At 39.4% G+C, this 27,553-nt stretch overlaps 1 protein-coding gene across 4 annotated transcripts in view; it reads right to left on the reverse strand.

Annotated features, from left to right (window-relative positions):
- The window catches only part of CREBBP (CREB binding protein), a 65,614-nt gene extending 38,452 nt beyond the window's left edge, over positions 1-27,162 (reverse strand). For 2 of the 4 annotated variants that reach the window (XM_058157373.1, XM_058157372.1), the window contains exons 1-18: positions 26,936-27,162; positions 24,203-24,903; positions 16,571-16,747; positions 15,448-15,697; positions 14,265-14,378; positions 11,499-11,738; positions 10,813-10,909; positions 10,380-10,529; positions 9,884-10,001; positions 8,774-8,966; positions 7,505-7,558; positions 5,789-5,913; positions 5,263-5,451; positions 4,608-5,024; positions 3,612-3,791; positions 3,308-3,482; positions 2,692-2,810; positions 362-601 (exon numbers count right to left, since the gene is read on the reverse strand). In XM_058157373.1, the coding sequence (XP_058013356.1) occupies positions 362-601; positions 2,692-2,810; positions 3,308-3,482; positions 3,612-3,791; positions 4,608-5,024; positions 5,263-5,451; positions 5,789-5,913; positions 7,505-7,558; positions 8,774-8,966; positions 9,884-10,001; positions 10,380-10,529; positions 10,813-10,909; positions 11,499-11,738; positions 14,265-14,378; positions 15,448-15,697; positions 16,571-16,747; positions 24,203-24,903; positions 26,936-27,020 (3,624 nt within the window). In that variant the 5' untranslated portion in view covers positions 27,021-27,162. The remainder of the gene's footprint in view (positions 1-361; positions 602-2,691; positions 2,811-3,307; positions 3,483-3,611; positions 3,792-4,607; positions 5,025-5,262; positions 5,452-5,788; positions 5,914-7,504; positions 7,559-8,773; positions 8,967-9,883; positions 10,002-10,379; positions 10,530-10,812; positions 10,910-11,498; positions 11,739-14,264; positions 14,379-15,447; positions 15,698-16,570; positions 16,748-24,202; positions 24,904-26,935) is intronic. The other 2 variants (XM_058157375.1, XM_058157374.1) reach the window with 2 other exon arrangements.
- Positions 27,163-27,553: the final 391 nt, after the last annotated feature.

Raw genomic sequence — 27,553 nt, forward strand, 5'->3', positions numbered from 1 at the left:
GGATATGTTTCACAATTAATTTGCATATGGAGTGTAAATTATTTTATATTCAGTATAAAATGATTTAGAGTCTCTTTTGGAAAAAAAATCTTATAACATCAAAAAGGAGCTCATATAGTCCAGAAATGATGGGGGACATCAATAGTAGCTAAAGAAAATATAACAGTTCATATTGTGGAAGAGAAGCTTATTATTAAACTGATGTTATAATTTTAAAATGTTTGTAAATGCCATCATTTATACAATATATTACACCTGCTCAGAATCTTAGTTTAATATAAAACATTGGGCAAAACAAGAAAAAAGCATTTTCTTTTTCTTTATAAACTTATATTCATAAATAGCATGAAACCAAACACACCTTGCGGCCACAACAGTATCCTAAAGATTGCATAACAGGATCAATTTCTTGTTCAAAGACCTCTGCAAGTTTAGTGCAAAATTTATAGACTCTTGATGTTTTGCGGTTGTAAAGCCAGGCATTATTGAACATCAGCCAGACATCATCCACATACTGCCATGGTTCTTGGTATTGCCCTGTATCCAACTTGCGTTTAATTGTAGAAAGGTCCATGGGGTTCTTCACAATGTCAAAATAATCCTTTGAATGTAAAAAGAAAAAGAAAGGAAAAAGATACATTAGGTCAGCCAAAAAACTGAAGAAGCTTCATGGATGAGAAGCAAAACATCTTCAAGCAAGAACCAAAAAAGTCCAGTTGCCTTTTGAAAAAGCACCTTTGGGACAACCATGACCTGGATGACTGTGAATCTCCATAGATAATTAGGTCAACTTGGCAGCTAAAATCTTGTAACTTGATTTCAAGATTTTATGGGCAGAATCTGAAGACAACTGTTCCTATTCCAATAACTTCCAGCTTTTCAATGATATATGAAATACCAACTAGACAAAAATGCATGGCAGTTCTTGGAATGAGAAAGGCTCCATTACAGGAGAGAAAAGAGGAAAAAAAGAGAAATGTTGCTCTTGTATGCAAACTTCTTTTCCTGTTTTGATGGTGGTAGATCTGGAGATGCACCATTTTCTTCAGCACAAAACAGGTGAAGTTGGAAACAGAGGGCAGCTGCTGGTAGAACTCCTGGAACCAGCCACTGCTACTGTGTTTCCCTGAAAATATGACCCATTCAGAAAGTAAGTTCCTAGCTTGATTTTTACACATGCACCCAATATAAGCTCTATCCCCCAAATAAGCCCTAATTAAGACACCCCCTCACTCCAGGGTGCCCAGGTAAAAATTAAGCCAGGATGGGGATGGTGTGTGTGTGTGTGTGTGTGTGTGTGTGTGTGTGTGTGTATGTGTGTGTAGCTGCCCTACTACTTACCTTCGGATAGTTGCAGCCAGGCCTTGCACACCTCGGCCCATTTCTTTTGCTGCAGCCAGCAAGGCTTTCCTGAAGGCCTCTGTAGCCAATAACAGAGCTAATAACAGAGCTTTGTAGCCAATAACAGATCGATCCGGAGCTCTGTTATCAGCTGCCGAGGCCTTCAGGAAAGTCTTGCTCGCCTTGCCGTACAAATAAGTTCCTGAAGGCCTCTAATAGTGAAAAAGAGGCCGAAGGCGACTCGCGTGAGGTGGATGACATCCCCCACCAAAAAAAATAAGACCTGGTACCTTTTTAGTGGCAAACAAATGTAAGACAAGGTCTTATTTTCGGGAAAACATGGGTAGGCCATGTGAGCTATCTAATCTCAACCTAGGAGAAGTGCAATTTAACAGTCTGAATTCTAGTCTGATCTGGCCAGATAGTGGTCTATTTTTGTAAAAAGAAGGAATTGAACTTACTAGTCAATCCATGCCATTATCAATCTTCCAGAGTCCGGAAAGATCCTTCTCTTGATTCCCCCAGGAACGATACCAAGGAGAGGAGGGGCTTTTCTCAGTTCCCATGCCAATTCCTATGGGGATTCTTATTGATGTCAGCATTCCAGAAGAACCCAACTCCAATTGAAAACTCTGAGACAGGCATTTTCTCAAAGTTCCCATTTATTAGAGTAGGTATATGTAGGTGTTAATATGACCTCCAAAGCTGACAATTGAGTTACCTCAATAAGGACCCCCTCCCCATCCTCATTTTTCTATCACACATTAGATACTTGAAGACGTTTCATTATCTGAAATTTCATTACCCAATATTAAAATCTAGTTAGATAATAAAATGTCTGCAAGCAAACCACCAATTTCAGAAAGCAAAAAGGACTGAGCAATACTATTGCACAGGAATTGCCCCACTTTCAAAACCTCAGAATGTCTATTGGGCTTTTTACAGAGATCAAGGTATGGGTCTGTTCTGGTTTTCACTGAGAGGAAGAGACCTGGCAATATTCCCAAAGCAAAGTAAATAATGCCAGAGTCTCTGCACTCTGCAGAGCCCTTTGACAGCTTTCTTGGTTTTCTGGAAGTCAAGTTGTTACAAACCATGTGGTATGTCTACTACCACATACTCATCATAGCTCTCTACCAACGTTCAAAATTTTCTTAATATAAAATACAAAAATACAATAGAAATTAATAGGAAAATAAAGGAAAAGGGGAAAGGAAACGTGTAGGGCAAAGGGAAAAAAGAAAAAGCATTGAAAAAGGAATCTGTTCTTTATTCAGATGGACTAATTAACAGACCAAAATACGCATAGCCAGAAGAAATCAGCTAATTTCCTTCTGTTTACTCACTCACCGGAATACCTAGAAGTTGAGGATCCACAGGCTGTCTGAAAGGTAACGATTCTGGATCCTGACGATACAAAGCTTCCAGGGTAGGCATGAGGGCCTGGCGCAATTCTTCAGGTTTAAAGACTGTTAAATAAAAACCTTCTTATTATCCATCCATCCATCCCAACACTTCTACACTGCCCTAAATTTCCATAATTCAAGGCATTTTACCTAAGAATTTATGCAATCAATCACAAGTTATTTCTATATTTCTCAAGGAATTTTTTAGTCTTCATAAATTTAATTGAAGAAATTTAATTACAAAAAAATGCAATAATCCCTAACCCTTTGCTCAGGTAGCTTTAAGAAAGATAAAATAAATATTGTTGGAGAAAGGATCAGTAAATGATAACTAAAGCTAAAAAAAAATTATGCTACACATATACCTTCCCCCCCCCCAGAGATTAAGGACAAGTCTATCCATTAGCCCTGCTTCTCTTCCCCATGGTGCCTGGATGGCTGATCTTACTGGGAATAGAGTGATAATGCAGGGAAGGCTGAGGCCTGACTGCACAAGAGGCTTGATTGTTTTGCTGTCCAGGCTCAAAAGATATCCCAGAGTTACAGAGATGCAGACTTACTTTTTTTCCGTGACTGAGATGGTGATGTAGACTGCGATACGGTGCCATTGCTGTTCCCCTCTTCCTCCTCTTTTAGGTCTGATTTTTTCCCTTCTATCTCCATTGACTCTTGCTTGCCATCTATCCCATTAGTTTCTTCTTTGGTTCCTGCAGGCCCCGATATGTCCTCTTCCAACTAAAAAGCAAAGGGGAAGTAGGGTATTTATCTCCAGTGCAATCTACTAGATTGTCTTTTTTTTTCAAGTAAGCAAGAGTAGGTCATGCCTTTTATTAATCTACTGATAATGACTTGGTTCTCAATTACCTCTGGTTTTGGCTCCAACTGAGCCTCAACATATTCTGAGTCAGCTTTTTCCATCGTGACTTCTGGTTTATTTTCTTGCATTTGTGTTTCCTGACCAAGTTGTTGGGCAATGGCATCAGCACAGGCAACAGAAGCTGGTGTAGGTATCCTATTGTCTATACTTGCTGCTGCTTGGGATAGCTGGAAAGAGAGGGAGGGAGGAAAGAAAGAAGGAAGGAAGGAAGGAAGGAAGGAAGGAAGGAAGGAAGGAAGGAAGGAAGGAAGGAAGGAAGGAAGATATAAAAACCTGGCTTTACAGAATGGCACTGAATCTGCAACATTAAACTGAGGTGGCTGTCCATAAATATCTCTATATGGTGAATCTGCTATACCTATCCATCTTAGAATCCTCAACAGGAAGTTAACGTAAATCAGAGAGCAATCTGCCTTCCAACCTATTTACTGTATGCTGCCTAATAATATATTGAAGGATTGTGGCAGAATTTAAGAAGGGATTGTTCTGTGTGCTGTACACGTGAAGCACTTGCAGAAAAGCAATTGTTTTGGTGTGCCATAAGAAAGCTACAATAATGCCCTTGAAAAAAACAACACATGCAGAAAGATCTGAATCTTCTAAACTTCCAATTTAGAGCTCTTAAGGAAAGTTCAAAAATGGTAGATGATGCAAAATGTAAAGGTGCTAGCTGGAACCATCTGCCAATCAATGCTGAAAACATCTGTTGTGACCAATTAAAGTGCTTCACCATTAAGCTCTTTCTGGCAAACAATCAAAGATGGCAAAAGCAATTAAAGGTTGCCTGTAAAGAGTCACATTCTGTTAGCCCTTTGATGGCATTCTGGATGAGCTACAAATATTTAAAAAAAACTTCTAAACGGCTTGCTTTTGCCCAAGATCACAAGTTTGGATAGTGCTGCTTCACTTGCTGTTTGGTTTCTAAGGAACTTCCAATTGAAAGGCAGCAGAAAGCCCAGACAGGGAAAAGATGAAACACTTACCGGAGTACTGGGCGCCTGGGTTGACAATGGCTGTGGCTGCGGCTGCAGGGGTTGTGGGGTGGGCACAGATGGAGGATGCACGGGGATCTGAGGCTGGGGGGTGACCTGAGCTGGTGTTGCCAGTTGCCCCGAAGGGGTGCTTTGCATCTGCATGGCGTTGGGAACTGAGCCAGCAGCTGGAGTGGAACCTTGGCCTGACGAGGAGGCAGGGGTGGACGGCTGGGCAGGCACAATTGACTGTGGTGGAGTAAGTCCCGGAGGGGTTTGGTGTGGAAGAGGTGGCACTCCAGCCACTGTGGATAATGGAGGTGCGGCTTGATGAAGGGGTGACTGGCTCACTGGAGGACACGAGAGCTGATTGCTTTGTGATCCCAATAAAGTAACTGAATTAGGAACAGCACTGCCAGGAAGCTGACCCTGTTAGAAAAACCTACACTTAACAGGATATATAAAAATTCATCTAATTCTTGTGCGCATACTGAGACACACAAATACATCACGTTTTCTTTTTGTGCAAACAAAAGCCACTGTACTATCCATTCCCCACAACTAGAATTTAGTAAAAGACTCCATATTTTGCAAACAGGTACCCAAAAGTTATTGAAACAAATTTGCCAGAAAAATTGAATGAATTTTGGTTTATTGCAAAACGTACCTGTACTACGCCAGCCTGTGCTGCTGGCTTCCCTAGGGCTGTACTGTTGACATTCAAAACTCCACTAGAGGCAGAAAATTGATTCTGGGGCAGGAATTGGGTTTGGCTGGTGGGCTGACCCAAAAGGTTGCCAGAATGAGCTCCCATCACATTTTGAGACTGAGGCATTCGGGAAGGAGACAGAGCCATCTAGTAAACAAAACAACCCATTTGTATTAGGATTCTGGATCACAGGTTTCAGAAGGCACAGATAATAACTACAACAGGAAGAACGGCTTTGCAATGAAACACTGAACCAAATACAATGCTTTTTTAAATGGCTTTCACTGAATATTTCCCAGGTTCTCTTGTGTAATAGAGAGAATTGTGTGAGATCAGAAAATCAGTAAATATTGCGATAAAATACATTAACTGAAAATTCCAATGTGGCAATACTGGAAAGGATGCAAAGCAACCAATAGATGAATTGACTTTCTGAAAGTATTCTAAAAACTGAACAATGAAAAAATAATAATATAATACGAACCGTCGAAACAGAGGCCATGGAGTTCATCTGAACAGGGTGATTCAATGGAGAAGCCGCACGAGGCCCGACTGATGCTGGGGGCATTTGGGCATTCCCTATGGACATGGAGTTAAACTGATTCACTCCTGCAAAATGTACCCCCAAAACAGTTTATTAGACATACGTCTGAGCCCCGCTCAGACCTCAAACAGGCAGGAAAACCAGGTAACAAGCAGGAAGAAACAACAAAGGACACTTTGAGAGAACACTGGTGGGAGCCCAATGGAATCCAATTATCATAAGTGGGATTCAACTGGATCTTTAGCAGTCAGACTTCTGGCTTAGATAGGGGAATGAAACCACTCCGGTTGCCCTCACAGATGACTAGTGGTGGGATGATACAGAACAGATATTCCCTTTTTTTAGGTAAAGCCACAATTGGCACAACTGGACTGACAAAAGTCCTCTAACTGAGGCTGCCTGCTTTTCCAACAGGAGCTGATGGACTGTCCAATTGCAATTCCTCAGTGGACTGCTAGGAGGCGCCAGGAGGTTCAGAAAATGCCTTTGAAAGTAACTGTTGCCTTGGGTGAGCAAGGCTGGAGTAGCTTGAATTATTTTATTATAATTGCAATTTTCCTTTCCTGGGGAACCAGCAGAAGAAGAGGCATGTCACAAGTGTTTCAAAGTACATCTCCTTTCTTCCTATTTTTAACATGACTTCTGTGTAACCCCACCTATGAAAGTAGAGTTTTTACTTAACACAGGGAGAGATCAAGTTTAATAAAACTATTTTGCCTGCAATACTGCTGACTCTGACAAATCTGTAATTCAATTCTAAGTGGTAATCAGAAGTGAACCACAGCTATTTGAAAAAAATTCAAGTTGTTTCCCCATATTTTTCATGCACGACAACTGCTTTGGAACTTTCCTTATTCCGCCTGTGCCTCTACTTTAGACCCTTGTGAAGTACAGTGTTTCTGCAGAGTAGCTAACCTCTGGAGATTGTGCCACAAGGTGCCGGTCTGTGTAAGAGCTTGCTGAGGGCACAGCATCCATATGCAAGACTGTGCAAAACTTCTAGAAGAAGCTTTGCTTTGATGAAGATTCAGGCTAAATGTCCCCCTGAAAATTCACACAACGTGTGGCCAAATGCATACCTATTTCCCTTTTTAAAAAAGCTATTAATTCTGTTTCTTTGCAGAGGCCCATCAGATTAAAGCTGATTTTTGCAGTTTTATCCTATTTGTTGATCCCATAATGCTGCTCTTCCTAAAGTCTCATTAGAAAGTTTCCATTTGCTTTTCATTAGACTTCACAGAACATAGATACTGCCTTTTCATCAGCAGCAATTTTGAAATTTCTGCAAGGACAGTTGATTTCAGTATATCTCAATTTAATACACCATTTGGGAGAAAAGAATGTCTGTTAAGTCTGAATTTTAAAAATGGACAAAATTTATGTCATTTGTGTGATTATGTGAATGGCATAAACTGATTCAAATGAGGAAAAAACATAATTATGCCATTTAACGAACAACATAAATTGCTTCAGAAGCAACAGACAGTGAACTCCCAAGTAAAATTTGGAGGTCTAGAAAATCAAGCAAACTGACTTGGGATAAAATGTTATGGGAACAGGTGGCATAATTGAAGAGGCTAGGTAAAGTATCCTAGCTGAAAGCAAAAGCCGCAGCAGAGATGCTGAGTAAAAGAGGAAGCAATGGATGTTAAATACCTTGAGAGGCCTGTATACGGCCCATAGGCACACTTGGCATGGATATAGGCCCATCTGTAAAAGAATAAATGAACGTTAAACTCTGATAGAATTCTAAGTTATGTTAGAATTATTTGAGGCAACATCTGCTTTAAAAATGATTAATTATTCATAAAATCAGAACATTAAAAATTACAGATGGTACAATTATCTTAAAAGATGGATTATCCTGTCAGTCTCCCACACAAGTACATAAGGAATAAGTAGCAGTTTTACCAACTGGAGAGATTCCAAAGGGTAATAGTGTTTGTTTATTTATTAGTTTTTTTAATCCTGCATTTATTTATTATTGATTTATTGATTCATTGATTGTATGGCATGTGTTAGCCAGGGATCACCGAGGTGGTTGGCTGCCTCTGTGAAAGGAATTTTTTTTGGGTGGTGTTATCTTTACCTGCGGGACACCTGAATGCAGGTAGGCAATCGGGGGAGGCTCTTTTCTTGTGCCTTCTGCAGTTTATTCGGGAATAGTATTTATATTTAATATTACATTTATATTAATATTAACATAACTTTCCTTCTTCCTCCTACTTCCCCCATACAATAACAGTGTGAGGTGGCTTGGGCTGAGAAAGACTGGCCAAAAGTCAACGAGTTAACTTTCATGCCAAAGGCGGGACTAGAACTCACCCTCTCCTGGGTTCTAGGCCAGCACCTTTACCATGAAACCAAACCTGTATACTACAAAAGCTACACCTGTTGCACTTTAGGAGGTGCCATGGTAGTAAATCTTGCTTCTCATACTATTAAGCAAACATCTAACAGAAGCTATAAGCAATGTGGGAATCTGGTCTAAACTTCTCCAGCCTCCACCTCAGATGAGGTCATGCGCTCCCTACAATGATACCTGAAGGCAGCAACAGAGTGATGCATAACAAAGTCAAGCAATCCATTTGGGAAGGAAGTGCTGAGAAGGATGCTCTGGCTCATCTTCATCTTTAGGCTGGGAAAGGATCATATTGTCTGCTTAAGAAAATTCATTTGGGGATGCTAGGGAGGACAACATCTGGACTTCCTTTCCAAGGGAGGCAGTCCAGCAAATGTCATCTCTTCAGAATTTCAGAAAATGGTTATAGATCTATAGGCAAATTCAAATTTGATCCTGCTTCCCTGTGATTTTAGAAATTTTCATTTTTAAAAACTGGTTAAGATGGGATTTTTGAATGCAAAAAGATAAAAAGGAGAAGCAGCAAGGAGTTTCCTGCTCTGTATTTTTAGTGAATCACTTACTGGGTGGTCTCACAGGCTGCGCTTGACCCACAGTTGCTGCCACCGGTGGAATGCCAGGAGGTTGAGACCCAGGGGCTTGTAAGGCTGGCTGATTACCCAAGATCCCTTGCTTATGCAAACGAGACCTCCGTTTTTCTTCTAGCTCTTTTTGTATCTTATATATTTTCTCTGCTAATAAATGGTAATATTCATCCTGAAAAAAGAGAATTTTAGGATCAGGTGAGCATAGATTGAAGTTATAATTTGAATCCATTTTCGTACATGAATAGTGACCATTTGAAGCAGCCATCTCATGAAGCTGAGTACCTAAGCTGAAAAAATACTCCCTGAAATTTGGCACAACACAGTCTCTAGATGAAAGATAGGCAACGTATCATCCGCCAGATGATGCTTGATATGATCACCTACGACCTAAGATGGAGGATGATAGGAATTTAAATCTAACACCTGGACAGCTTGAGCAAGCTGATGCAATATAGTTGATTTAACCAGTCAAAGCACTTCTGGAAATGTTGTGCCCAGAAGTATACATAGTACTTCAGGTACAGTCTCACCAGCCCTTTCAAAGGGCTTTACATATCTGTGATGCAATGCTGTTGACAACGTAGATCATGAAAAGGTAAAAATGCTGGCCAGATCTCATCTTCTCACACAAGTATGTAAGACAAACAACCGAGCCTGTCTCCTTTTTCAGGCAAGAGTACTGCCACGACCCTTTTCAATTTCTCCTGTTCTAGGATTTCCTGGCAGCCTCCTGTTCAAGGGCTAACAGAAATTGTACGTAGCTTTAGATTCCTACAGTAACATAAAAATACTGTGACATTCCAGGCTTCTTCACTTTAGAAGAAGATGTTCCTATAGATTCAGATGCTAGACTTAAACTAGAAGACTTTCCTGTGAGAAAGAAACTTTCCAAGCAGTCTTTCTAAGCACTGAAGATTGAAGTTGTTACCTAACTCTGGCAATCTTTTAAATCATTATACCAGATAGAAGAGCCCTGCACTAGAAGCTCATGGAGAAATGTACCTGAACACAGAATTTTTCAAAAATGTGGCATTATACAGCACTTGACATATCCAACCCAACCTTTTTTTCAGATCAGTAACATACCCTACTGTTAGCCGATTCATACATATCGCCTTCAACTTTCCTAGCATAAGCCACCAGATTTTCCATCCGCCGATCTTTCAAAGCTGCTGGATCTGGAGTTGGAAAAATGGCTTGTACGCTGAAAAAAAGAAAAGACTTAATTCCCTGTAGAAACACTGCAAGAAAACAGCATATAGTGGAAATACACTTAAAACTCCAGCTTTAAAGAAATTCAATGAGAACTACTCTTCCTTCAGAATGATATGCAGCAACTGAAATCTTTGCTGGTGGCATGGAGACAAAAGATGAAATTGGGAAATAGAATTAATGCATGAAATAGCCTTTCTCATGAAATACTTTCTCATACAGTGAAGAAGAAATCAATGTTTACTGAAACTAGCCGGGTTCTCATATTGTCTCCCAGGTCCCAAATCTAAGGAATGGTGCTTAAGATAACATAATTAACAGACTAGTCTTATCCCATAGTGAGCTATGCCTTCCCCTGGTTAATACTTACAGTTTGTGTACTAAGTGATTGCGCAGATCCTGGGTGACATGCTCATGCCAGGTCTTCCTTACCCCGGTACTTGAAGGTGGTGCAGCTATTGGCATAGAGCCACTGAGATTTCCAACACTGCCAGAATTTGTGCCATCACTCATTAAGGGGCTAAAGAAAAGGCAGTTAGGAACTTTTTGTAGATCTTTATTGTACTGAAATTTATTTCTGTATTTAAATATCCTTACTGATGATCAAAGTTAAGACATTATCAAACAACTGATTACTACAGCAAGCACAAGCAATGAAATTTTATTGTAATGTTATCACTAAGCCCCCCAACTATCAGGCAGATGTGAAATTGCCCATGGAAAGTAACGTTATGAAAACTCTGTAATTTTTAAAAATAGAAGTAACGGTCAACTGTAAATGCTAAACAAGAAGCCTTTCTTACTTTGCTGTCCCAAGTGGAGTCGGAAGAGACGTTTCTGAGATCATGCTAGTCTGTTGATCAGTTATTCCTCCTGTAGCCAGATTCATCTGATTAGTTCCTTTGGAACAAGATTGCACTATGTTAGTCATGGAACATTTTCAGACAGTTCTTATATTTATATTAACATAATTTATAGATGTATTGTAGGAAAATGCAACCAAGAAATACATTTCTCAAATAACAAAGTAAAATACATTTAAATAATGATTAAAAGTGAGATGCAAATGAAATAAAAGTTATAAGCAACGTCACATGCAATGCAATCAGTGAAAATTAACTTATATTTTCCACCAAGTTGCCCTCCATCCTCAACCATCCACCCTTTGTGTGCCAATGCTTACCGCCCTCCTTCCAGAGAACTGATTCCATTTCTTCCCTGAATCACACAAATTGAATGTACAGTACAGGGAGAACCCTTGAGAACCAAACAACTCCATTCTTTACATATCTCAAGATTCTAAGTACTCCTAAGCACGGAGAAAACTCATTCTGATTAAAGGAAAATGATGTATCCCAGTTTCCAACCAAGGCTATCCTTGCACTTATCAAGGAGTCTTTGCCTTCTATTCTTTTACATTTTCCTGACCACATCAACTGAAAACAAAATTCTCTTTCTCTCTGCTGCTAGAAGTAGCTTCCTTGCTTACCCAGTGCACTGATAGTCCTCATTTGCTGGTGGGTTTGAGGTGGTGTAGGCTGCTGGCCTGGTACCTGTGGTTGCAACGGCGCCTGTGGTTGATTGCCGTAAGGTAAACCGAGAGCAGCATAGGCTCGTTGCATGGAACTGGGGTCAATAGGGTTAGGATTACTTAGGGAAGGAGTTATGGGCTGTCCTGTTCCAGATGCCACAGAATTCTGGATTCCACCAGCTGGTGACCCAAGGAGAGCTAGGGGGAGGGGGAAAAGTACTGAATTATGCAATACATATACCACAAGCTAATGCATTAATGATAAAAAATTGAAACACTAGCTCATAACTCTATGGAGATTCTCAGTCATCCAAGTCAACCTTTGGTTGTCCCAAAGGTGCTTTTTCAAGAGGCAATTGAATTTTCCGGTTCTTCTTTAAAGATGTTTTGCTTCAAATCCAAGAAGCTTCTTCTGAAGAACCTTTGGGATAGCTCATAACTCATAACGTATTTTTCAATCTATGTTCTCTCATGAGATAAGTGAAACTAAGAGAGCCACGAATGACTAAATATAAGTTTTGGGGATGGATGGAGATCCAAACCTGAGTTTCCCCAGTTCTACAATGGGGAAGCTTTCGAAGTTTCTACCACACATATACTCTCAAGGTTTAGTTTGTGCTGAGTTTACTTCCAAGGTAGCTCCAGCATTTTTAAAAGGACCATTCAACCTATCAGCAAATTTACATTAGGATTAGTTTGCAAATACTCAGAAGTACATAAATTTCTTGAACGACACTCCCTTCTGTTGATCTAGAAGTGCACAAAAGAATGATTGTAGGCATTGTTTTACCTCAAGATCAAAATAACTTTCCCCCTCTTTAGAATAGCTCTAATTCTAACTCTATTGAAATGGGAGAATTCTAATAGCACCCTGAGAAATCTATTCAAAAATTGAATTAGAGAACAGTCAGTCCTTAAGAAAAAACAATTATGTCATATACATATATACACACATACACACATTATATTGACTAAAACCTGAGATGTCCAAAGCAGCAGCTATTCTCATATTGATAATTCATTTAGCTCTGTTTCTTTGCTGTGGAGTGCACCATTTCCTATCTTACTCAATATTCATTCAACTATTTCCAAATAATTAATGCCGGTAGTCCCGATTAGAATTCAGTCCCTACAAAGTATACTTCAGAACCAGAATTTATCCCTCAAATCCTTAGGACTTGGCATTCTTTGTTTTACTTCTTTACTCTGCTCTGCCCAGATCTGTTCTATTGCCTCATATTCTTTAGTAATTGACTCTCTGGAAAGATTGGTTACCAGATCTATTGATTTATCTGATCTCCATATTAGCAAACGGAACAGAATATAATTATGCGCATAATTATATATTTGATCTTTTTTATTTTTATGTATTTATATATCAAATTTAGCAACCATTCATCTTTGTCACAGAGTGATTCTGGGCAGCGATAAGTTTGGTGGTTTAATGAATGATTTTAAAGAAAGTTTTGAAATCTGAATACATTTTTAAAAAATATTTTCAGACCATTACTTTTTGTATCCAACAGTAAGGCTCTTGTGATTTTCCTAACTTGGAATCTACTGTGAAGTCAGATTCAGGGAACAGAATCACAAAAAATAATGGAATTTTACTTTATTGATATAGACTATAGTATATATACTATATATACTATAGTATATAAAAAAATAAAAAAATAAATGTTGAAAACCTGACAGGATTTCTCTTTCCTTTCCTTTTATATTCAAAGGACTTCAGGTAGGCCAATCTTAGGTTTCTTCCTCGACCTTTCCTCTCTTTCAGGACTAAGCAGGTGTCTTTGTAATAGCTGCCAGGTATTTTCTTCAAGGTTATCTCTATTCCTCTACATTATGGGTGTCAAATTCACCACATCACGTTGCCGTCACATGACATATTGTGATGGTTTTTCCCTTTGCGGAACTGGGGTGGGCGAGGCCTGTGCATCCGGCCTGCAGGTTGCCAGTTTGACAACCTTGGTCTACATTTACCCTGGGAGTCTTTTTAGCCAAATGCAGGTAAGCAATCAAACTATTAAAGATTAAGCATCTTAATAAAAGTGTTTCTTTATATCAGTGGTAGGCAACCTGGTCCCTACTGCCCACTAGTGGGCGTTCCAGCTTTCATTGTGGGCGGTAGGGGTTTTATCCGATACTGAAGCACTTTCCTTTTTTTTAATTTAAATTACTTTTTAAAAAATTGTCATATAATTATTTAAAAACATTTTCATTAGGTTTTCATAAAATTCCTTGTGACAATTTAAATTTCTGAAAATAAACTATTTGTATCACCCGCGCATAAGTTTAATTCACGTTATGTAAGTGAAACTAAATGGCACTATAGTGCAACCGCAAACAAAAGAGCCTCATCCCAGAATAGCTCGCGCATCTCCCCCCACACCACCCAGCTGTAACAGATAAGCAGAGCTGGTAGCCGGTGCCCCCCCCCCAAACCCAATCCACGATGCGTGAGAGGCATGCGCAGATGACGATACACAGCGCATTACTGTGGAACCGGTGGGCGGTTAGAAAATTTTACTACTAACAGAGATACAAAAGTGGGCAGTAGGTATAAAAAGGTTGACTACCCCTGCTTTATATAGTCTTAAGTCGATAATATCATTTTAAAGGAACAAGTTTCAAAGTAAAGCAGGAAATGGAGACAATGCATTTCTTCTGCATTTCTTTCTACTCCAATAGAAAAATTCTTTAACTGAACAGGCTACTCACGTTGCTGGCTTCTCTTGTCACTAGCATTTTTCAATGGGAGACACACTGGGCAGTCATGCCGTGTACAGTTCTTCCAGTGGGATATGATCTGACGTGATGATGCACAATGTGCCACTACGGAAGAGAAACCATAAACTAAACCTCCATAGCAGGGGTGTCAAACTCGCAGCGTCACAGCGGCGTCACATGATGTATCAGGACTTTCCCCCCTTTTGCTAAACCGGGCGTGGGCGGGGCCAGCATGTGACGCATCTGGCCCGTGGTCTGCAAGTTTGACACCTGCTTTGTAGTCCTGAATAACTTTAATTCCAAGTTTGTTAAATCACACAGTAACATTTGCAAACCTTGGATATATGAACAGGAAGTATCCACTAATTCCTACTATTCGCTACAGAGAAATCTCTGTGCTGATCATATACTGAGGATATCACCTATTAAACAAAGGACCAGTAACTAGAATGACTGTATTGAAATATCATAAAGAAAGACATATTTTTCTAAAAAAGACCTATGCTGCAAAGCCCTCATTGCTCAAATGAGTTACTGTAATTTACAAGAAATGCAACCTTTTGAGGTTGCCTATTGGCTTTGACATGTTTTGAAATTAGAAGGAAAAACAAAAGATTAGCCTCACCAGTCAAAACTATCTTCCTTTAGGTTCCAAACATACAGAAGAAGCAGAAATGCCAGCAGAACATTAGAGTAAACTTTAACACTTTTTAATAACAGAAAACTAGTTAGTCAAAAGCAGCCCAACGAAGATGGATTGGAAGCAGCTTTTTGCAGTCCCACACAAGACAACAAATGCCTATACTTTTAACTAGTGAAAATCAATGCAAATCCAATGAAGATGAAAGCTGCAAACATGTATGAAAACACATTTTTTTCCAGAGGATTCTATCTCACCAAAGCAAGGAAAAAGAAATAACTCAACCATTTTGATTTCAAGGGACTATATAACACCGTTAAGATGAGAACCAATGGCTTATATCAGTCTCCAGATATGCTCAATTACCAATGACTGTGCTGGCTGAGAATCATAGGTGTTGCATTTCAACCTCTCAGATCAGCAGGTTGCACTTTTGGTCAATTTCCATCTCCTAGTAGTTATTGTATAAAACTATACGAAGGGACTGTGTTGTACCAAAACTTGGGGGCAACACACCACAGGCTTGGCTCTTACCTTGACAGGCCTTCCCCGCTTGACAATGTGTCATGTGATTCAGGACATTTTTCATAGTTCGGCAGTGGGGAAGAGCACATGTCCGCACTTCTCCATTGGCTTGTTCTCGCCTCTGACACTTATGAGCATGTAGTAGCAGAACCAACTGTTGCTGAATCAGTTTGCGTTTCTCAGGGTCTGCCGTTGGCCCTGTTGCCATAGCCTGTGTAGATACAATTCCCACTTGCTGTGCCTGGGTTTGCATCTGAGACTAAAAACAAAAAATGCATTACATTAAGCTTTATACGTGCAGGACAACAGTTTGACTACCAACTTAAATCTCTTTGGAGTGATAAACTACCTCTTAAGAGTCCACAGGCCATTTTATTTTTAATGCTAAACTTTAGCATAATTTTGCAGTTTACATAACAATACACACAGTACATTGTTTAGGAATAAAAGACCCAGGACCAAAAAAAATAGTGCCATAGTCAAAATATTTTACAAGCCACAAATCTATTTTTCCCTAATGAAGTCATTAAAAAAACAAGTAATTGAATTACATGAACATTACACGAGCCTTCACATACCGAATGGAAACCAGTTCAACTTAGTGCAGCTGCAGGGGTCCAAACTTCACAGTTACATGAGAATGACATACAATCTAAAGCGATCTACCTCCATCTAAAAGCTTCTCCGGTGTTTGCTGATTTTTTTTTCTCTCTGCACACTTTGAAAAATCTTTCTGGGCTCCTAATTTGCACCGCAAACAACTTGACAAACATGACCAAATAAATCTCCCATAGGGAAAAAATTCCTTATTAGCTCACTCAAATTCAACAAGGTTGCTAATAAATGTATCCCAGCTATTTGAAACAGCTCCTAAATATCTACTAAAATATTAAAAGCACATTCCAGAATTCCCAACAGGTAACTTCATAACCCAGAGCTTGTCAGAAAATCTTATCACTTACTTCAGTTCCAAGTTATTTAGAATGCAGTTTTCTGCATATCTCTTACTTTTATTCTCACGGAATACTATATTTTTGTTTTTTTACCAGCTTGCCCTAGTAGTATTGACAAAAACAAAAAACAAAACCCTGAGTACTATAGCGAACCTCCAAATAAGGTACAAGCAACTCACCATATTTGGCACACTGGTAACTGAAACACTCTTGATATCCGAAGGAAAGGGAGACAGGTTATTTGCTATGCCTTGTTTATTTGGTAACGGTGGGTTGACTCCTGTTGCTCCCATTTGCTGCCCTCCAGGTTGACTAAACGGCTGCCCAAAGGGACCTGGGTTACTGGCCATTCCCATCTGGAACAAAAGCAAAATTAATGATGTTAGTATCCTGCATTCACTTAAGTGCAGGTATAGACTGAAAGGAAATGTATATAATTTTCCAAACCCAAAGTGCAGCTTGCTTGAATTAATAGTACTGGTAGTCCTTTTTTAGTGACCCACCTGGGACCAGTAACTCCGTTATTAAGCAAAGAAGTTGTTAAGTGAAACCGTGACTGTGTTTATAATCTTCATTCCGCTTGTTTTTGCTTTACAGATCCGGGAAGGTCATAAATATGACAATTGGTCACAAAGTTACTTTTTCATCACTGTTGCAACTGCAAATGATTATTGTTTGAGACAGTTGCTAAACAAGGACTTCCTATATACCTGAAGCTTAACACTTAAGACTATTATAATTATGTACATGGTTTTGTTATCATGATCCACACGAAGTCATGATTTTCAAATATTACTTTTGAAGGAATATTGCACCTTTTGTAACAAGAAAAAATCATCACTGGAATGGGAATGAGCATGTTTTACAGAAAGAGGAAATTACTTGACCTTCATTTTTTAAATCTTATTTATATTTCAACATAACAATGCACAAGAATAAAAATTCAATAGTTTTAGCTGAAATTAGTATCTGAAGTCTTAAGAACAAAATAAATCAAACACTGCTGCCACTCGATAGAGGAGTTCCTTCAGATATGTAAACCATTTCCTCTGCTAGCCTGTGATTTTTTGGGTGGCCACATTAACTTTTAAGCATTGTAAATCAGAAATCGAGACTCTGTGATCCTCCAGAGGCTTTGGAACAAGAAGTCCCAGCATTCATGCACCACGATTATGTTAGTTGGGACTGATGAAAGTTGGCATTTAATAGAGAGAACTACAAAATAAATTTAAATGACCGCTTGTGTAAGGTATGCATTTTCTACCTCAATAATATGTTTTATCTTGCTTACTGATTATTAATATAGAAATTGCTAATATCCAAGTGTAATTTTGCAAAGATTTTGAAAAGAAATTTGTTGCTAGATCTCAAAATCGGCAATTAAAAAAACCCTGAAGATAAAGCAATGGACAATAAAAAAAATCAAACACAATTATTTGAAATGTTAAAGCATTAAAGAACAATTAAGCCAACAAAAAAATTAACTACAAATAAATCAAGTAATTCGCTACTAGATTATAAATGACAAAGTAGATGATTATGGAAAGCATTCAAATCCTGCAGCCTATTTTATATGACCAATGTGTCTTAACTATGTAATCCTCAAACTATGCCCTAATACTTTATAGCCAACCATTAACTATTAAAATATTTGCAAATTATTTGGATCCAAAGAATAGATGATGCTCTTTAGAAAATAACATTCTACGACGTCTTGATCTGCATAATTTATGGAAAAAAGTGAGTAAAAGAGCATTGTAGAGATGTAAAAATGCATGTTGCAGAACCATTGAATGAAGAGGCCTTCTGCTTTTTCTCCTTCCCTTCTGAAGACCAGTACCTAGTCATTCAACGGTGGGATAGGCAACACGGGAAAAATGAAATAATTTCTCCCAATGATAGGATTTCTTTCCAGACAGATAGTAAGGAAAGAAATTCCTTAATTTGTCATGGAAATTGGTCTATCCAGGACTATTTGTCCTAAGGGCTTTAAGCCAGCATTGCTCTGAATACCACTTTGTACACAGTAACCAAAGAAGCGGGTTAGAGTTGTGCCTGTGTCACTTGCTTTTGGATTATTCTCAGGGTCAGAGCAGCCCTCTCAATTGGGTTTCTGGTTCTCCAGAAATTTCCAAAATGCGTTTTTATATTGATTTCCAATATTTCTATATCCCTCTATAGTCCACAGTTGAAAACTTGCAAATAAAACCCTTATTACGCAAATGAAAAACAAGAAAGCAGAGTAACCGTACCAGTTAAAAACAGTGAATCGAAACAGTAATGCTTTAGTCATGCTTCTCGGGAAATCTTTAAAAATGCCATAGAAACAAAAGTACTAAAAATGCACCATGGCAGAAATATAGAAATCGAATAATATTCAATAAGTATTTGTGTGGCACTGAAAAAGATGAGCTGAACACTGGACAGTTCTGGGGATGGAATTCTGTAAGCGGCAGGCTAGCCCTGAACAGTTTCGCTCTTAAGCAGGCCCCATGCCACACTTCAGAAGCAAACTTCAGGAAGACCAAACAACAATGAGCATAAGTCCCAATAGAAAGAAACAATTCTGGTGCTGCAATTCAAGCAAAGGGCTTTCAAAATCAATATTGGAAGTTTGAACAAGCTTTAATTAGTTGGAAATCAAAATGAAGAGTCACCAAAGTTAACACCCCACATCAGTATATAATTGTCCAAGTGCCTAATTCAAATCAGTAACCTGACAATGTAATATTTTGTGTCCTCTAGACTTTTTAGACTTAAAAATTGGCATAAAGACCCATGGATCTTTAAAAGATCTTAGAAGACTGTGCTCAGTGTTGGGCCCTGAAGACAAAAAAGCACCAAGTTGGTGTAGGGATTGAGGAAAAAAATCCTACGAGAAATGGTTCAATGAACGGAGTTTAAGCATTCCGCTGAACAAAAAACTGAAAAAGATAGGACAGCAGTCTTCAGACATATAAAACGTGTCATAATACAGGGTGGAGTGGACTTGTTTTCTGTTACCCCAGCAGGCAGGACCAGAACGAATGGGTTTAAAACACAGGGAAGTAATTCAAATTAGATATTAGGAAGAATTCCTGAGAAGAGTAGAAGTCACCTTGTGAATGGGTACATTTCCCTTCATTGGAGGTCTTCAAACAGAGGTTGTCAGAGAGTAGCAATCTGTGTGAAATCCTTAGTCTAATCTTCATTGAATAGTGGGGTCAAACTAGATGACCTCTGAAATACTTTCACACTTTACCATTCTGTATCTATGTAATATAATGATGGCCTGTCACTAAGCTTAATACATTTTATCTACAGGCTGTCAGGGGACTTGTGTCTTTAGTTCCTTCCACAATTAAGTTTTAACTGAATATTTTATTTGCACTAAACAAGTTGATTTATTCAAAGAATTGCTGATGTGCTTAAAGTCTCTTTCATCAGAGTGACATTCAAGTTAAGACGTGATATTGTATATCCATCTTCTTGTTCAAAGAAAATAGTGAATCTGACAAGGAGATGACGTCTACAGAATCACATCACAGCTCCATCAGAGCATCTCAAGGCCTCAGAGCATCATCCGTGCCCCAAATTCCATTTTGGTAGACATCCCCTCCCCAAAAATCCTGGCTGTGCTTGCTTTGCATTGTTAATTCATCCACTACACTCCCATCTACACATAAAAAAATACTAAGAGTAATCTATAACCAACAAAAGATTGCTCGCCCCGCTCTACCATTCTATTAACTCTTCTTTAACTCTAAAATTTCTTCAGATGCATTGGTTATGTTCAACGATTGGCATAATGCTACTTTCCAGAACTACCTTCAGTATAACAGGAGACCAAAATTTCATGCCACACCAGTTCACCATATTCCTTTCCTACCTCTTAATATCCTTCCCTCTGTAGAACAACATCATCGTTGCACTCTTTCCAATCCTAACCCCTAATGTAACCTTCACACCCATACCAAAATCACACAGCCACTTCATAGGCGAATCACAATGCATGTTAACATTTCTCCAATTAAGCCATCTATACCAGCAGTGTTACTTTTCTTCAACATTCACGACTTCTTTTTGGTTATTTTTTTCTTAGATCTTACATTTGTAGCATTTAAGATGCACTGCCTTGCCAGTCTTATTGGGGCATTACAAAACGATAGTTCTTCAATGTCGTCGTCTCTGTGGAGATGCAGTGGAGTCCTTGAGCTATATGTTCTTTCACTGCTCTCTAGACAGAGAGAACCCTGAAACATTTTTACTGATCGCATCTTAAAGAACAAATTCTGATCAAGGACCTGTTTCCTACTCCTGTTTGTTTGGATAGATCTTTCCAGATTGTCCAATCCTGTGTTTCTGCCTCTCCTGGAAAATTTATATTGATTTTTTTTCTTGTAAGTTTTTATGTATCTTCATTTTTCAGTTTAATTCTTTCTGACTGCTGGCCATATAATAGTAACAATAATAACAGCATTTGTGACAATTCCAGTTATTACTGTCATTTCCATACAAGTCTCTAAAATATTCTTTCCGCTATTCCCTCACGGCAGCTTCATCCTAAATTATGTGATCATTTTTATCTTTAATTCCACTCTGCTGGGGCTCCTCTTCACCGACTTCCAAAACAACTATTTGCTTCCGTCAAAACCATTCTGCATTTTTCTACCCCATTTAATCTTAACTATCCCATTTTTCTCTTTAACCACGTATTTTGCCATTATTTTTTCTATATATACACATTATACAATATCTTTCTCTCTTCCTTTTTTGTAGCATTCTCTTATATGCATTTTCTAAACCACAGCTTCTTTTATTTCATGATTTCACCAAGCTCCCTTTTTTCAAATATCCCACCAGCATAATTGTACTTTTTTTGCATTCTCAAATATAATTTATTTTACTATGTCCTAAGAAGCTGATGCATTTAATTTCCTTAAAAATTAATAATAATTAATTGATTAATTAATTACTATTGAATACATTTATTCTTACAGGATTTGTATTTTATCTTCTGGCAGTCATTCTACTTACCCTAGTTCTTGATACCAAAAAAAAAAGTTTTGTCTTTTATTCGGAACCTATAATTATGCTTCTTTGCTTCACTAATATCTCAATTGCTCATTATAAACACTGACATATATATATTTCATTTTACATTTATTCCTTGGCTGTGTGTTCATTTCAACACTTACACATAAATCTCATGTTTGAAAGAGACCTTTTTGTAATAAAGTATTTCATTTGTTGGACTTCATAATCTTATGTCCAATAATCTGATGACAATGGTGTTAAAATTTACTATATCATCCTTTTCCTGAATGTCTGCAAACTGAAGTGCCCCTCTAGACTCTGCTTGGATGTACACTTCTGAATGTCATTTTGTCTCTCAGCTATAATGACACAATTCCCAGATTTGTTGAAGGAATTGCTATAACTTTCAGTGGAATATTCTGACAGAATCTGCAGAATCCTAGCCAGTCAGCTACCTATCAAGGTTCTATATATTTAATTTAATTGCCTTTCTTGACAAGGCAGTTTCAGTAACACTTTGAAAATAATACAGCAGTTACCAGAAGTCAACATAGATTTGTGGAAAACAAATCTTGCCCAAATATCTTGATTTCATTTTCAAAATCAGACCCAGTAGACCATAGAAACACCATAGACATAATATATCTTGATTTTGGTACACTAACTCTTGTTTCTTATCAGCCAACTACTTAGGGATGAGCATGACAATTACATGGAGATACAGATGGCTCAAAAGCATATTCACAGTGGGTTCATAAACAGATCTTCATTAAACTGAAATTGAGAAGAACTGAATATGGTATCACAAGGGTCAATCCTAGGCTCTGTACTATTCAAAATGTTTATTAACTAATTTAAAAGGCGGAAGTGTTGAATAAATCTATAGATGACAGAAAACTGGTTAGGGCTTGGTTAAAGAAATGGCCTGAAAATAACAGAAAAATGCAAAGTTCTTCACTTAGGAAATAGAAATTAACTGTAATAACACTAAATGGCAGATATAATATAATATAATATAATATAATATAATATAATATAATATAATATAATATAATATAATATAATATAATATAATATAATATAATATAATATAATATAATATAATATAATATAATATAATATAATATAATATAATATAATATATAATATAATATAATATAATATAATAAATATAATATAATATAATATAATATAATATAATATAATATAATATAATATAATATAATATAATATAATATAATATAATAATATAATATCTGCCATTTAGTGTTGGTACAGTTAATTTCTATTTCCTAAGTGAAGAACTTTGCATAGAACTTTGCAAGATACCTGGCTGGCAACAGTATTTTCAATACTGAACTTGGAATACCAGCTTATTATAATTCACCAAGAATTAACAAAGCAATGTAGTTGAGTAGGAGGAAAATTCAATGTTAGATGGCATTAATCGAAGTATAATTTTTTACATGGCAGGAAGTGATATTGCTATCTGAAATCTAACTCTCAAGGATCGTACGTAGTAAATAGGCACCATAGTTACAAACCAATTCAGGTAATCAGAATGATTGAGGGATTAAAAACCTCAGGCCCTCAGAAGACAGGCCGAAGATTCTAGGAACAGCTAGCTCTGAGAAAGCATGGGAGTAGGGGTAGGGAAGGAATGTGACAGCAGTCTGCAAATACCTGGAAGGAAAGTATTTCAAAACGCAGGATATGGAATATGCGGAAATTGTAGGATGGCAGATTCCTACTGAATGTAAGAAAATGTCCTAACCTCAACAGGAATCCAACAGTGGAACCGATTACCCAAAGAGGGGGCGATTATCCAACCTTATGTCTTCAATCTACTGGTAACGTATTAATGTGAATCCTGCAAAGAGTAAAGACTTCCTGCCCCACTAGCCCCTTCTAAGTTTACGGTTCTACAATTGTTTCATAAATCAGCTGATGTTGAACGGAAAAATATTGTCACAAATAAATACAAAGCAAAGAGTCCAATCCAATTATTCAGCATACAACAATGCCAGAAATTATTAATTGTTCCATTCCAAGCAATTCAGGTGATCAGTTAGCATCAACGACAGTGGCAACAATGTCACCCTAGCCAGAACTCAAGACAACTATTTCTTAGTGGTCTTTTAAAAAACTTAGCGCAGCACTGATTAAAAGATCAGCTTTTAAAAAGAGGAGTTCTTCCAATTCCAATTTGTGAAATTATCTTCAGGCAGCCAGCTCAAAGATATAATTCAAGAGTTCAGGGAAACACATACTTGGGAAAATTATATGATCAACTACAAAATCAAGTTTAAAATCAGCAGCAGTCTCAAATAATGGCTGCCAATTATTCTAAATTAGGGAAAGGCCGCACCGCCCTCTTCCCTGCCCCTCTACTTTGTGATACCGCCCCGAGCCCCCTCTGATTGCACCGATAACTGCAAAATTCAGACAGTTTTTGTATTAATCTGAGATTTTAAAAACACACGGACTCGAAATGTAAGTCCAACTATATGCCAATATGATTGTAAACAATACAGATAGCACGGGGCAAAAAATCCTATAAGACCAAAGAATGCAAATCATCATTTTGTAGCTCTTGCTCTACTTCCCAAAATATTGTGTAGCACTTGCCCCCTCTGCTCTACACCTTAGATAATTAAATCACACTTCTTCTGATATCTTTTGAAAATTAGTTATTTAAATGAGAGCGGCAAAAGCAAATGCCTTTAAGTTTAGCGTTCACAAAGCATTTGAATAAAACTGCAAACCATTCCCCAGTTTACATGACCCCCACATACTTTTGCCATGGTTCCTGCCTGGCCTGTGTGCCCTGTTATTTGAGTAGACACCTGCGTCAAGGTTTCTGCCAGCACATTGCTTGCATTTCCCTGTATGGTAGGGACAGAATACTGCAATCCGGCACCTCGGCCTCTTCCAGTTGTCCCAAGGGAACCATTCATTACCTGCCCTTGTCCTTGTTGGCTCTGATTCATTAAAGTGTGGCCAGAGTTATTGTTGAGAAGACCTGGATGAGCCTGGTTGAAGCCAGCGTTCATACATATCCCAGAACCTGCCTGGGAGGTTGCTGGACTGCTTGTCACCATTCCCACTTGTTTCTGTGCTTGAGAATTCAGGCCTGGAGTGGCTGTGGTGTTGGGCCCAGATGTGCTGGCTGTTTGTTTGGCCAGGCTTGAAACACCAGCGTCTGTCTGATTTAATGGACTCTTGCCCATCACATTCAAGTTGCCAATATTCACACTGTTCGGTTGTGCCGGGACTTGGCTATTGATGCTCTGCTGGAGAGGGCTACCAGAGTTCACATTCCCAATTCCTTGGTTAAGAGAAGAGCCACTGCCTCCCCTCAGAAGTTCAGACAGTTGTTTGTGTTTAGACGCTGCATCTGGAACAATGTTTCCGCTGCTGTTTATAAGGTTCAGCTCTCCATTGGGGATCAATTCATCAGGAAGATCGTTTTCCAAATCAAAGAAAGTTCCAAAATCTGTAAAGTTAACAGAAGTTTGCATAAGAAAGAAAATCTTTATATCCAGTTAAATCAATTCTGAACATAGTTTAGAAACACAAAAGAAGTGCCATGCAGCACAGCTTTTCTACCTAACATACCGATATATTAATATTTCTTTAAAAAACACACTATATACAGCATACAGCAAAAGTAATGAAATTAAACAAAGAACAACAGTAAATTAAATGATTCAAAAAAACATTTTTATCATTTGTTTTCCTACACGAAGTATTACTTTAACATTTAGAAAATGATTCGTAGGATCAGAAATCCACAAACAGAAAAATACACTGAAGAACAAAAACTGTATTACCATGGTTTTGAAAATCTCAAATGATAATGTAATCGACAGAGATGCAAGCAGGACCAGCTAGTCCAGTGGATTCCTATATTTGTAATAGCAATAAAAGATTCTGCTACCATAAGAAAACTGTAAATTTGTTTCAACTTTACACCCCAAAGTGTAAAAACCGTTCAGATTCTCACAACACTAGCACAGCTTTTGTCTTCAGAACTTAAAAATGAGTTTGAGCTTTCAAACATATACATATAACTATGATTTAAGGATAACCCAAAAGGCACGTTTTTCAATTGGCAACTGGACTTTCTTGATTTTTCTTGAAGAAGTTTCAGTTTTTTGTAGAAGTCTTCAAGGAAAAAAATCAAGGAAGTCCTGTTGCTGTTTGAAAAAAGCATATTTTGGCATAACCTGGATGATTGAGAACCTTCACAGACAAATGGTTTAGGGATGCCAATTATGTCTGCGGGCAGCTGAACGGGGGAAGAGATGCTTCAAAAGAAAACAATCGTTGCATATGGTTTATGGAGACTGTACCACATTACAATTAGCAATGCATTCTCAAAACTTAACTTCTAAGCTTCCCGTAAACTGCATCAGTCAGGCTAAACATAATAGTAAACTATAGTTTACTGACAATCAGATAAACAAATAGTTTACCTCTGGGCCTGAATAATTCATTTAAGTTTTATTCAAGCTATTACATGGATAGGAACATTAAAATATGAGACACGTACATTAAACTTATCTAAATCTGAAGGTGACAAATGTTTCAAACAAGTACATTATACACATCAAAAAGTTTTTCAAAATTAAATAGCCATACATGTAATGTAATTTTGCTAATACAGTATTTCATTTATTGTGCTTATTTGAAGGACTGTCTTTTCCTGTTATATTTACCAACCCACTACAACAGGGAGACAGGGTCCCCATCCCGCCCAATTAATAAAGTCCAGCTAGTGTGACTAAGAGGAAGGGTCTTTTCTATAGCAGCTCCCTCCCTGCATTTTATAAAGGGGGGGGGAGGGGATACTGTCCAAACACCGAAAGCAAGAATTTCTCGCATTTCTATAACATAATGTACGAAATTGCTGAAATACGTAATAATTTTAAAGCCACATTACAACTAAGCACCTGTCTGAGTTTATGTTATACCACCATGCATCAAAGAAAGAGGCTTCTGAGCTCTCCACAACTTCACAAACCTCTTTGGAAGTCGGCCTCCTAAACAGACCCAACTAAAAGCCCTATAGGAGGGAATCACACTCACTTAGGTAAACATAAATACTTTCAGAAGACAACCACAATTCTACTTCACAACGGAAGATCATAGAAATGTTTTGGCATTCGTAAAGAAGCGTCAGGAGACGGGGTGGTGGTGGTCGGGGGGCATTTTGACATGTCCGGCACCAAGGACCGTCCAAGGGAAAGGCAAAGAGCCGGGGCTGCCGGTAAAGGCTCCTCTGGCCGGCACGATGCGCGGCCCGGGAACCCAGCTTGGTAAAAGTCGGTGACCTTGTGGAGCGGCACCTTCCAGCCCCCGCCCCGGTTCCTCCTGCCCGATCTTTCGGCACCCGCGACCGCGGCCCACATCTCAGAGCCGCCGCTGCCCCTTGGGCTCGGGCAACGAGTGGCGGACCGAGAGCCCAGCGCCGAGGGCCTCCCCGCCCGCCCGACAGGCCCCCCGGGCCGGCAGCCTCGCCTCACCTGTGGTGTCGGAGGCGGAGAAGCCGGGCGAGCTGAGCTTGGCCCGCTTGGCGTTGGGCGGCCCGTCTAGCAAGTTCTCCGCCATGGCCTCCGCCGGCCGCGGCCTCGGTCTCCCCCGCGGCTCCGCGCTCTGCCGGCCGCAGCTTCCTCCTCCTCCGCCGCCGCCGCCGCCGCCTCCGCGTCGTTCTCCCGCTTGCCGCCGTGGCGGGGCTGGCCGAGAGGCTGGGCCGCCCTCCGCTCCTCAGCGATTCATCACCGGCCGCCCCCGCCGCTGCGCGACCCCCATCTCGGCGGCCGCGACGAGCAGCAGCAGCGGGAGGACCCCCGGTGGCGGCGGCGGCGGCGGCGGAAGCGCGGCGGCGCCCCTCCCCCTCGCGCAGTGCCCGGATGGCGCCCGCGCCCCCTCCCTCCTCCTCTTCCACCTCCCTCCGTCAGGCCGGCGGTCAGTCGCGGCGGACGCCGTTCTCCCCGTCCTCCGCCGGCCCGCCGCGCCTTCGGGGCCCAATGTCCCCACGGGGAGCGGGCACGGCGGGGCTCACGCCGCTGGACCGGAGCGGGCGGGCAGGCAGGCGGGCGGCTGGCGGCGGCGGCCCGCGGTGCTGGCAGCGCCTCCTGGAG

This window comes from Ahaetulla prasina, chromosome 14, assembly GCF_028640845.1.
Source record: "Ahaetulla prasina isolate Xishuangbanna chromosome 14, ASM2864084v1, whole genome shotgun sequence".
Taxonomy (NCBI): domain Eukaryota; kingdom Metazoa; phylum Chordata; class Lepidosauria; order Squamata; family Colubridae; genus Ahaetulla; species Ahaetulla prasina.